The following is a 13,061-nucleotide window of genomic DNA, read 5'->3' on the forward strand; positions in this document are numbered from 1 at the left end:
TTTAAACAAAAAAAGCTTACCTGTGTGTTCTTGTGCAGCAATTTACAGTATTTGAACTTGCATGTATAAATGTATGAAGTTCATTGCACTGGATAACACAGCACACAAGTTTTTTATCTTTTAAATTATGTAGTAGATAAACTCTTTAAAATTAAAGTGGTCATGAAATGCTCTGTTTTATATAGTTTTATTATCTTCCCTGAGGTCCACTGATAATGTTAATAATGTTTTTTTTTATAATTTATATTTAAAACAGTCATAATTTAGTAATATATGATCATTTCCACCCTGACTCTGGCCCTCTGGCCACTGTTATAATTGGCTAACAGCATTCAGCCCCTCGAAATCAGCCATATTTGAAACTCAGTCTGAAGAGAATGAACAAACTCCACAATAATATAAAACTATGTTTACACATAACGCACATCCAACACATTGCATCTGAATATATTAAACAGTTAATCTCAAGCACTTCACTCACACCCTGTCTACACCGGACGTGAGAGTTTTGTCTCATCAAAAGCAATAGAACCTATTATAATCAATGATGCTGTCTATCATGGAAGTGTCTGTTGCGGCACGTCACATTGTGCTAACAGTAAACAGATGTCCAACAACAAAAATTTGTTTCTGTCTACACGCCCGATGTAGACAGCATCAAGATGTTGTGTCGCGTCAACGGACGCGCCCGGTGTAAATAGGATGTCAGCACCTTAATCTATCAAACAGTCATGAGTCATGACATTTGAAATATTCATGAATGAAACTGTTTATGTACTGTTTTGCATAATGTCCAAGTGTTTTTAACTGCCCCATCCTTCAATAGCAGTTCCGTCACAAATAATCCACGCTGATTGCAGAAAAACATGCAATTCATGCTGATATATGCTGAAAACACATCCACAATTAATGATCATAATGCATTTGTGCTCAAAGCAGCAAGAGGCAGCATCTGAAAGACAGAATGGTTTCTCCTCTTCAGAGTTGTAACTTGACACTTCGTCTTTTAAAAGCTGTCCAAGATATGTATCAAGCGGTAAAAGACGTCTGTCTGGTCATATTTAAATGCACAAATAATTTTAAATAGTCCAGATGGGTCCCCGTTGGTTTTTAGGAATAGTAAGGACACTAGTTCTGAAATTTACAATGTAATTTTATAGTAGAAATACCTCCTTATATGTTAAAATATCAAGGAAAATTAGATTACTCATGGCATGACCCCTTTATGACAAAGGGTATTTGGACACCTGGTCATCAAATAATAATTTTCTTAATCGGTATCAGAAAATTGACTTTTTGCACAAGATATGAAAACTTATATTAAATATATGAATATTTTTATTACATGTAGTGTTCTTACTCCATTGGCATTTGTTTCTTCATATATTTGTTACTGAAATGTTTATGGCAGTTTTTGTAGATAATGAAAAATCTTTTTAGAATTTTTTATAATGTCAAGATACTACAGAAAAAGAAAGAAAGGTGTGGTTGTATGCTATTCTGAAAATAGCCAAACTGACTTTAGGACAAGTTGGTTATACAGTAAGTTATTTTATTTTATGCCACATGAAACTACCACTTGGTTTGATATGTTATCTAATTCAATAAAACCCATAAATATTCAGTGTAACTTTGACAAAACTCTTTTTTGGCCACAGTACTTTAGTAAATCAGTTGCAGAGAAAATAGTAAGATGTGTCATTTATCTGTTTTCAGATGTAGATGACCCTTATGGCCTGTCTAAACTCCTCGCCAGAAGGGAGAGCCACTCTGTCCCTATTTTATGGATAACAGTGACAAGACAAGGCTGTGGCTACCATGGTAACGTTCAACAACACGACTGAAGTCCACAAGATGCAGCCTCCATCCTGCATAAACACTCCAATGTCGCCAGGCATGCGTCGCAAACAGCTGCTGTGGCAGAACGCTGTCAAACACATCATCGGCCAGCGTGAGACAAGGGAGCAGCTTGGTGTGGAGCCAGCCCGGAAGATTTACGTCACTGATGCCTATATTGAGGAAATCAACCAACAGATATGCAGCAAAGCATCACGGGGCATGACAAAACGACGTTCCTCAGCTGCGAGAGTTCATCCATCCTTTTTTGGGGAGCGTAGCAGCTCCTCGACTTTGCAAACCAGAACAGCTACACAATATGTTAGTGATGCTGACTTTTTTGTGCACTGGGGCCACACCATCCATGGGGTGTATGTGCCAACATTGAGACACACTTTCAAATCCCGAGACCTTGAGAAACTCTACCAGCGCCATTCCTCACACACTAGAAGAACCTCTTTAGTTGTCACCAACATCATCAATGCAGCTGCCAAACTGCACCTACTTTTGCTCTACCTGGCCCTGGCTCAAGAGGGTTCAGACACACTGCTGGGCTGGTTCACTGGGTTCTTCATGGCCTGTGAAGTTGCCCTGTGTGTTTTGGTACTCACCTGTAAGCGCTCACATTCACCAAGATGGTTGCATTATGCTGGCATGGCTAGCTGGCTGTCACAGACTGCTCAGATATTGGGTGGACTGGCATACGGGCTGGAAAAAGACCAATCCTGGTATGTTCTGTTCACTCTATTTGCCACGTACACTCTGCTGCCACTGCCACTGCTCTGGGCCATTGGAGCTGGCACACTCACCTCCACACTACACCTAATTTTTGAGATTATACGTCACTTCAGTGAAGTGGGATTGCTGAGAAAGGTAGGGATGACATGAATTAATGGGTAAATGATGGAGTACATTGTGATGGATGAAAGAATTGATGGATGGATGGATGGATGGACCTATGGATGGATGGGTTGATGAAAAAGTACATGGTGATGGATGGATGGATGGATAAATTGGTAGTTTTGTCTCACCTGTTTTCACCACTTGTTGGCAGAAAATACTAAGCAATGGCCCATTACATATATTTGTTTTGTGAGCTCTTCTGCAACAAAATTTCCAAACAATTAAGGTTCCCAACCCTTCCATGTCAACTGCCTCAGCAACATTTCAAATGTATCACCCTATTGTAGATTTCTCTATTTACTATTTTTATACTTCACTATTTTTTAGCTCACCCAAAAGAACATAATGTCCATCTGGTAATAGTCCTTCCAGTAACATTGATTGCCTTTGCTTATTGTGTCTTGTATCAGTGCCAGTGTCATATTCATAGACATGTCCTCAATGGCTTCGTTGATCCATTTTTAGATTCTTGCCAAGGCTTTACTATACATAAGCATGAATGTGGCGGGTCTATTTGTCCATTACCTGACCGACAGATCCCAAAGACAAGCCTTTCTGGAGACACGCCGCTGCATCGAAGGACGCATGAGACTGGAAACAGAAAACCAGAGACAGGCAAGGAGGATTAAAAATCTATATGTTCTACTGAAAATCCACTTTCTCCTATACAGAACTGGAAGAACAGGTTCCGTGTTTACAAAATATCTTAAGGTCCCATGAACAGAAACACTCCAATTACACTGAAGATAAATGTTTTGAAATATATATTAACAGAACCTAGCCTAATATTTGGGGTTAAGTTTGGGATAAATCTATATTTATTTTGTATAAATAGGTTACATTTATTTGTGGTGAATGATCACAATTACACTGAATGAATTAACCAATTACCTGTGGCATTTACATTTATGCATTTGGCAGACGCTTTTATCCAAAGCGACTTACAGTGCACTTATTACAGGGACAATCCCCCCGGAGCAACCTGGAGTTAAGGGCCTTGCTCAAGGGCCCAACAGTGGCATCTTGGTGGTGCTGGGGCTTGAACCCCTGAGCTTCTGGTCAGTAACCCTGAGCCTCAACCACTGAGACACCACAGCCACCAAGATGCTGGCAGATGTTTGCCAGTGGCAGATGTTTGTCCCTTAAAATCTGCAATGTCTACTCTTGACTAAGACTGAAGAAAGTACCACCGTTTTTCACACTTTACGATATTTTGCATAATCAAAGGAAATGCCACACTGATGTGGAAACATATTTGTTCCCATGCTTCCCTTTTATGTTAATGGAGATGCCGCCTCTAAATTTCACTTTAATTATGTGTTTCCAACAGGAAGCAACAACCCTCCTTTGTCTTTTTTTATTGGTGTGGGTTCTTTAATATTCATAGCTATTTTATGCTTGTTGTCTTTTTAAAAAATGGTCTATAAATAAATTTAATTATAAACACTGCCTGATGTTTGACTATAGTGAATTTGCCAACAAATAGCAGTTCCCTGTCTACCAATCACTTTGGGCAATTTGAGTGCATTCATTGAATGTGACAACATCCATAGCAACAAGGTCAACACAGCCTTATACACTTACCGGTAGATTTCCATAATAAAGCTTGCTCTAAGTAGTTTTTTTAACAAGTTTTGCGCAGAAACTGTTAGCTAAGAACTCTTTGAAAAACTGGTAAGATGAAAATATTTGTGAATACGGGCCTATATCTAGAATGCAGAGGTACAACAATTGTGTTTGTTTGTGCAGTATCTCTAAGGTCAACCTTTTTCCCCCTCCTCAGGAGCGTTTGGTACTGTCTATACTTCCTCGCTTTGTTGCCTTGGAGATGATTGCTGATATGACTTCTATGGATGATGAGCTTATTCCACAGCAATTTCACAAAATATATATCCATCAGTACAAAGATGTCAGGTATTTTTTAGCCTCTAACAGGGCATGTTTCAGTAACAGTTATTTTGCAAAATATTAATTAAATCGGCCGAATCAGAAGTCCTGATTAAAAAACATTCTAGGTAAGGTCTTTTGGTTTTCAAAAGCAAAACCAATCGGACCACCCTAAGAATGAATATCTATGGTGTCACTACCTAGTTGTGCATCTTGGTCCATATGGAAACATTTGTTATTCATTGTTAATTGTTGTGGTTGTAAATGAGAAGATCTGCTGGAAATAATAACCTTTTATTTTCAATATGATAAACAATTTTCAAATCTCACTCTTGTCACTTTTCTACCTTTATTATGATCTTTCTTTCCCAGTATCCTCTTTGCTGACATAAAGGGCTTCACCCTGTTATCCATGAACATGTCCGCTCAGGAGTTAGTGCGATTACTCAATGAGCTTTTTGGACGTTTTGACCGGCTAGCTGAGGTGAGCTTACTTTAAAGATTAAAGCAACATACTGTTTCAATTGAGGCTTTAGCTAACAAAATATAATTTCTAATCATTGTTAAACACCACAGTGTATTTTAAACTTATCTATGACTTCTTCAACTAATCTAAGTGTATGTCTTTCCAGGAGCATCACTGCATGAGAATAAAGATCTTAGGGGACTGTTACTACTGTGTGTCTGGAGTACCAGAGCCTCAGAGGGCACATGCTCGCTACTGTGTGGAAATGGGACTAGCCATGATCTGCACCATACGGTACAATGCAGTATCATTCCCAGTGTGTGCTCTGTTTTTTCAACTGATGTAAACCTAAATATTCTAAACATTTCCTGCTTTAGAGCCTACAGGTGTATCTCACATGAACAAATGCAACAATGGATCTAGTGAACATAATTTTTGGTTACCTATTTCTGGAAAAGCTGAATTATTGACTCTGCATATATAAGTTTCTTAAGCTAATATTTGTTTACTATTCCTCTGAGCTTGATTGTACAGTCAGTGATCCCACATTTCTATATGTATATTTTTAGATCTGTAAGAAAGCAACTAAACTGTGACATGGACATGCGGATTGGGATCCACTCTGGCACTGTTCTGTGTGGGGTTCTGGGCCTACAGAAATGGCAGTTTGACGTTTGGTCCTGGGATGTAGGCATTGCCAACATGCTTGAAGCTGGAGGTATTCCTGGGTGTGTAACAAGACTACAGGCATTTTACCACAGCTGAATGAAAATATGAAGACTGAATTCACTGCATTAAAAAAGATTGTGATCACACATAAGACTCTAGAGAGGCTGACTGGAGCAGTGCATGGACCAATGATATAGACACGCTGTAATGCTACATTAAAATTGTATTTGAGTATTAAAGCGAACTGCACTGATCTTATTACTGTCTACTTTATCTACAGACGCATCCATATTTCACGCGCTACCCTAAACTGCCTGGAGGGGAACTACGAGACCGAAGATGGCCGTGGATATGAACGCAATGAGTTTCTACGAAAACACAACATTGACACTTTCCTCATCTGCCACAAGGAAGAGGACCTAGACAATGTGGAAATGGAACCTCCAAAAACCCGGCAAAACCATTGCCCTTGGAACGCTGAACTTCCATTTGGCAACATCATTGATATTCATTGTGTATGGCCCTCTTCTGGTTAAAAAAATATAAATAATATATTTTTTTTAAAAAAAACACTGTCAAGATGGTGTCTGATTCTCACAGTTAGTCTAACACTCGTTGGTGACCTTACAGATCTTGGCCTCCTTCACCAATGGCTCTTACCCACTTCCTAATTCATCAGCAACCAGATCTAAGGAGATCAACAAACGCATCAACCATGCCATCGATCTACGCAGCAGCGAAAAAATGCGTCAGGAACACATAACTCCAGCCACACTGGTTTTTAAGGACATGAACATTGAGGAGAAGGTAGTGAAAGGGTTGATGATATAGAGACAGATTATGTTTGCTGTAGGTATAAAAGTCTTACATTTTATCTTTCCATTGTTTCCACACTAAATCTAAGAGTTTAAGAGGTTCTAAATCATGCTTGTTGTGTTTGTTGCAAAACAAAAAAACACATTTTTGATTTGCTATTTGCTCAGTTCTCACAGATGAGGGATGAGATGTTTAAGACCAGTTTGGTCTGCTCCTTCATCATGCTCCTCCTGCTTATGGCAGTCCAAGCCCTCATCCCTGTGCCCAGGTAAAAGGTCTAGCCAATCTCTTTCAGAACCTAAATAAAACTGTATTCCTGCTTCAAACTACAGCTTTTGTTTTAATCTTGTCATAAATGTCTCCATCCTCACAGTGTATCTCCTCTACCTGCAGGTTGTATAACTGGACAGCAGTTCAGTTCAGTCTGTTCTTGCTGGGATACCTGTTACCGCTGGTGATGGTCCTGGCTGAGGAGTTCAAACGTTCTCCTGTTGTCCTTCAGCAGTTCTGCTGCTGGATTCATGAGAACAACACTATGCGCAACTTGCTCACTGTCACAGCCATAGCCATCAACTTTGGAATGGCCCCCTGTGACATGGTGAGACTTGGGATGGCTTTGGAGAGTTGGAGACATCTTTAAAATGGGTTTTTGCTTTTCTCTGCCAAATCTGGTTCAGAGCTCACACCAGAGTACTTGTAATTTGTTTAATTAGTCATTACATTACATTTACATTTATGCATTTGGCAGACGCTTTATCCAAAGCGACTCATTAGTTCTTTAAGTTTGGATATCAATATCAGTGCTGGTTTATGGGCTAGGTCAGTTGGGCCAGAACCCCTTGAACTGCCAGGAACCTCCAAAACATTAGGCTGTTTGGCTCGAGATTGGGACCATGGTCCTCTGCGCAAACTGACCTCCAAGACCCACAGTCAAATCAGAATGTGTGCTGCTTTAACTGGTTTTCAATGAGAATCTACTGTTCCAGTCAAAATACTGCCTTATTTCTTGATTAAACAAAAAGTGTACCTAGGAGCCTCTTGGGACCATGATCCAACCCTTGTCCATACCCTTAGTGTAACTGAAACAAAATATGAGGTATTTTTTGGGAGTGTGGCATGGAGGATATAGCTAACTGTAACCACAAGGTTTCAGATTTGAGTCAAGAGTTATCACTGTTGCGCCCTCGAGCAAGGCATTTTATTCCAGATTGCTGCAGTACCTGTCATTTTCTGTAAGAAATTTTGGATAAATGTGTGTGCTGAATGACTACATACTTGCCAATTCAACTTATTAAAAAAACATTCACACTGTTTTTCCTCTCAGAAGTAACTTCAAATGGTTTGATTGGTGAAGTGTAAACAATGGGCTGTTTAGAATGTCAAAATGCTCATCACACCATTGATTGTTTTTTTCAATCCATTGTAATTCCTTCATTTTGTGCTCATCCAGATATGGTGTAAAACTGAGACAGGGGAAATAAGAACCAATGAGACAAAGGATCATCAGACCAGCCAGAAGCAACTAACTGTCTGCTCCTATCCAGAGGTATGACTTCTATTAGAACAATTCTGATATAATGACTCTGAAATACTTCACCTACCTGTCATTATATTTCACACCTATTACATTAATGTATACAGTTCTTCGTACTGAGTGGGGTGGTTTCGATGGTGACCTGTGCTGTGTTCCTGAGGCTGAGCTCACTGTTGAAGTTGAGTATTCTGTTGCTGGTGTTGACTGTCTATGCATACTTTATTGAAGTGTCCTTCCACATTCTGTATGTAAAGCAATCAGGGCAGGAACAGTTAAGTAGGTGAGTGTTTATGTCATATCTAATTTTAAAATGCCTTAAAAAGTACTTTCATATATAAGGTTAATTTGCATCTTATAATCACCAGGTCTCACTACGTCAGAAGGAAGGGAGTCTCAATTCTGTTGATGGCAATATTTGTCATAGCTGTGTTCTACAATGGTCGACGGGTATGAATTTTTATAATTACCCAATGTTGACTAAACATTGCTCTGAACCATCCTATTCTCGTAATATCGTAATCGTCTATCTGGCAGGGAATAGGAACCCTTGCGAAAGTCTGGGATCTCTTTTTATTTAGTACCATCTCACTCTGATTCAGTGGGAGGCAACAACACGACTGGACTTCCTGTGGCGTCTGCAGGCTCAGCAGGAAGTTCAAGAAATGAGAGATTTGAGGGAACAGAATGAGTGTCTGCTGCATAACATCCTGCCTGCACATGTTGCTCGTCACTTCCTAGAGAGGAACAGAAATGATGAGGTACATTACACTCATATGCCACTTTTGCTTTTTATGCTAATAATGAATTTGTAAAGGGATAAATGGAAAGGAGGAGGCGAGAACCAGCTTGACGATATAAATAATATTTTAATTATAAACTCAACCAAAAAGACAAACACACACACAGGTGTCGAACAGCTGTCCGTAAATCTCTCTCTCTGTCCCTCTGCAGTCTCCAGTCGGCCTTTATCCCTCTCTGAGGCTTGATTAGCCTGATTAGGGGCCGGGTGTGTGGAATCAGAATTATATCTAATGATAAAGATCAGAAATAAACTATAAGGACTAAACTAGATTTGTAAATTTTCTGAAGAAAAATGTGGTACTTGCATGTGCAAAACTTGCCGCCAGTGTGTTGCTACGGTGTTCTGATGGTTGCTAACTGGCCCAAGTCAAAAGAGCCCACCCCAAGGGATTTTTTTTTCTCCCATTTTATTGTCTGTTTGGTGTAAATTGTACCTAGCGGGCTGCGCTCATGACATGTGGTGCTGATGCATCATGCATCACACCCCCCGAACCCAAGTTCGAGTCCTGGCTTGTGAGGTCCTTTCCCGATCCCATTCCCACTCTTCTTCCTCTCATTTCCTGTCACCTCTCTACTTTCCCTATCACAGTAAAAAGGCCATTAAAAAAAAATGCAGAAAATAAGCTGCCATATTTCAGGTATCATTCATGTCTTTAGCACAAATGGTGCGGGACAATTTACACACCAAAGTTAGGGTTAAGGCTCTGATATACTTTCGAAGGAGCTCTTCTTCGTTCAGGGGTAAAAAGAAGTTCAAAACAGCCAAGCAAACAGTATACTATTTGTGAACATTCAGACACCCAACACACCACTGTGGGAGGCGTTACATTTAAATATTAGGACGCTCAGTAAAACCTTAACTTATGTGACATTAAAATGTGTTATCAATGACTTCATGCCTCATTCTATTAGAGGAATTCACACTAGATTACTAAAATATGCTTTTTTAACCACTCAATTATGATTAAAAGCAATAAATGCAGAAGAAAATGTGCAATTTGTCTTGTTTACATTCTTAATTAATGACGCTAATGCACTAACATGCTACATCCAGCCATAATATGCGCAGATTATGCAGCAAATAAAACAAAAGAGTAAATGGGCAGCGTTAGAATATAAGTAGATTTTATTCCTTTGTAAACTTATTAAAAATGCATGACATGTTCTTGGAAAATGTCTCTACGTGATCGACAAGGGAAATGAAGCATGAAGCATTTAAATGTTTCCATTGATCATGGTATAAATATGGAGTGGGGTGGGGGGGGTGTACTTGCATGTTTAGATTTTTGGGGGGTTACCTCCCCCCATCCACCCTGGATTCTATGCCCATGGAAATCGAATGTACAGATGTAAGTACATTTGCACCAGCCCGCTAATAATACTGCCTTCATGTGCTATCGGAATTATCATAAATACGAGTTTCCCACTTGGACGTTGCGCTTGAACGACCCCTCAAGTCATAATTACGATTTGGAGATCATTTTAATACCAGAGTTTCTGAGCTGGGAGGAGTCGTAAACTTTCAACATAGCTGAGTAAATTACGGTTTCTATAGTAAATGACGGGTTTTATAAATTTTTCTAAATACAGCTAATTGTTAGCACTTGCCATTTTGGTCATATTAATTTATGTATATCAGCAACCATTTGATACATGTTGTACATTTTTAAACTGTGAAAATAACTTGTATTTTACCAAAATTCCATTATCTTCAGCAAGCTGAGTAATATGTATTATGGTGTCAAAATAAAAGCTGCTCAAGAAATATGTATGACTGAAACTGACGTTGTCCATGTTTCATGTTCTTTCTGATAACAAAGCACTTCGAAGCGACATAATCGTAATTACAACTTCAGAAGTGGGAAATAGGATAATCCCGATAGCACATGAAGGTAGCATAACTGCACGTCAGTGTGTTCATGTTGATGGATCTTAATTGACTTAAAGCTGTGAACAGGAAACCTTGCCGTCACACCTACCGATGACACGGACCAATGGCAGTAAGAAAGTGTTTAGCAGCCGGTAAGAAGTATTGCTAAATGTTCACCCATGCCAGCTGTTAAGAACTACCGAAACTAACACAAAAACACCTTTGGCTAGATTTTGTTCTAAATTACGTCACACCCATTCATTCTTCAATTTCATATGAAGTATATAGGGCCTTAAGGGGATGGCTCAAATCCCTAACCCTAAGAATGAGCTATAGTAATATTGATGCTTGCCTTAGAAAGCGCCACTGAAAAACTAGAAAGACCAAAAAAAGTTCAACAGCTTTAATGTGTTTTCCCAGGAGCTGTATTCACAGTCCTATGATGATGTAGGGGTGATGTTTGCCTCCATCGCTGGCTTTAATGACTACTATGAACAGAGAGAGATCAAACATGAGGGAGTTGAGTGTCTAAAACTGCTCAACGAGATCATTGCAGACTTTGATGAGGTAGGACAGTCCACAGAACCATTCATGGTCTTGTCTGGTGTGAAAAATCATACCGTTTTATGTTTCATGTCTGTCAGTCATAAATGCCTTTATTGTTTCTGGTTCTCTCTGAAAAAGCTTTTAGAGGAGTCATATTTTTTGGAGATTGAGAAAATCAAAACCACTGGCAGCTGCTACATGGCAGCTTCTGGCCTATCACCCAATAAAAAGGTAAGTCAATCTATCAAAAACTAAAGTGCATATACTGTAAATTCAAATAATATCCTGCTTATTCATTTGATTGAACTATTCAGTTGTTCATGATTTAGAATTTACAGTCTATATATCTAACATTTGGTTATGTTTTTATCTTGACCTCACAGTCTCGTGTTGTAAATGACTGGCATCATCTCAGTGAGCTGGTTCTGTTTGCTCTGGCTATGCAGGAGACCCTGAGAGAGATCAACAAACATTCTTCCAACAATTTCCAGCTCCGCGTTGGTAAGGTCTTTTTTACTTAGACCTCACTGAGAGTAGATGCCAAATGTAATTTTACACAAACATGGCAATGGAGGATAGAAGTACAGTCCATTCAATAATGTACGGTTGTGTGCCTATATCTCAACTGTTCAGTCAACAAAACTAACAAACATATCTTTACTGCGCTTGGCTTCACTTCCAAAGGTTGCGTTACTGCACTGGGGGTAGCATTGTAGATTAATGCTTCGTTTCATAATGTTCAATGCATTGTAGAACATTGCTACAATTCATGTGAAATAGGCTTAAGATGTATTGAACGGACTGTACTTCTTTCCCTCAAATTAAATATACTATCTACTTAAGTAAATAAGTATTTGTAAGTGTACATTAATATAAGTAAGTATATTAACCTCTAATTTATAACAATAACTATGAGTAGTGACTACTGGTATACTTATGACTTTTCTTTCTCTCTGCTATGTAACCCCAAGGAATTGCCCATGGTCCTGTTGTTGCTGGGGTTATTGGTGCCACCAAACCCCAGTATGATATCTGGGGCATGACAGTGAACTTGGCAAGTCGGATGGACAGTACTGGGGTCAGTGGAAGGATTCAGGTTCCTGAGACAACGCGCAATATTCTGGCAGAGTGGGGTTTTGTGCTAGAGTTGCGAGGCGAGATATTTATAAAGGGCGTCAGTGAGAGGAAGGGGCGCATCCGAACGTACTTCATTAGCACCAAAAGGCGTCAGATGGCATGCAATGGGACTTCCAACAAAAGAAAAAATGGAAGCAATGAGAGGACCACTCTAGCTGCTGTTGTCTTCAGCCTTGTGCAGGCCATTCACAGAGAGAAACAGAGAGGCGCCAATGGAGGTTTCACCCAGCCAAATAGCAACTTTAGCCATTTAAAAGTATGATGTGAAACATCATGCCTGAGTTCATGGTGACCTGATAGACATTCAGTTGAGACATCAACACTGCCTTCTTCAAAAGGATACCTCAAAGTTAATTTAAACGATGTTTTCATAGAGTAATTATATGAACTTGTCCATAGAATACAATCTGAATCAATCCCCACATCTATAGAATCCAAACAGAAAATTAATATACACCGATCAGCCACAACATTAAAACCACCTGCCTAATATCGTTTAGGTTCCCCTCGAGCCACCAAAAATAGCTCTGACCCATTGAGGCATGGACTCCACAAGACCTCTGATATAAGGTGATTAAGGTGTCCTGTGGTATCTG

The 13,061-nt window shown here is 39.4% G+C and overlaps 1 protein-coding gene across 1 annotated transcript; it reads left to right on the forward strand.

The window, feature by feature from the left end:
- Positions 1 to 1,818: 1,818 nt before the first annotated feature.
- Positions 1,819 to 13,061, forward strand: LOC127622174 (adenylate cyclase type 8-like). Its single transcript, XM_052096153.1, has 18 exons — positions 1,819 to 2,709; positions 3,205 to 3,354; positions 4,523 to 4,653; positions 4,999 to 5,110; positions 5,259 to 5,386; positions 5,662 to 5,820; positions 6,042 to 6,241; positions 6,390 to 6,568; positions 6,745 to 6,845; positions 6,971 to 7,175; positions 8,028 to 8,123; positions 8,219 to 8,391; positions 8,477 to 8,558; positions 8,711 to 8,869; positions 11,203 to 11,349; positions 11,467 to 11,559; positions 11,712 to 11,829; positions 12,300 to 13,061. The coding sequence occupies exons 1-18, from the start codon at positions 1,819 to 1,821 to the stop codon at positions 12,725 to 12,727; spliced, it is 3,552 nt and encodes a 1,183-aa protein (XP_051952113.1). The 3' UTR covers positions 12,728 to 13,061.

Source organism: Xyrauchen texanus, chromosome 28 (assembly GCF_025860055.1).
Source record: "Xyrauchen texanus isolate HMW12.3.18 chromosome 28, RBS_HiC_50CHRs, whole genome shotgun sequence".
Taxonomy (NCBI): domain Eukaryota; kingdom Metazoa; phylum Chordata; class Actinopteri; order Cypriniformes; family Catostomidae; genus Xyrauchen; species Xyrauchen texanus.

Excerpts from the sequence above, each read along its gene's own strand:
- LOC127622174 (XM_052096153.1), top strand. The coding sequence starts at position 1,819 with ATGGTAACGTTCAACAACACGACTGAAGTCCACAAGATGCAGCCTCCA. Across the intron at positions 3,355-4,522 it reads AAACAGAAAACCAGAGACAG|GAGCGTTTGGTACTGTCTAT; the intron begins GCAAGGAGGATT and ends CCCCCTCCTCAG. Across the intron at positions 5,387-5,661 it reads GCCATGATCTGCACCATACG|ATCTGTAAGAAAGCAACTAA; the intron begins GTACAATGCAGT and ends GTATATTTTTAG.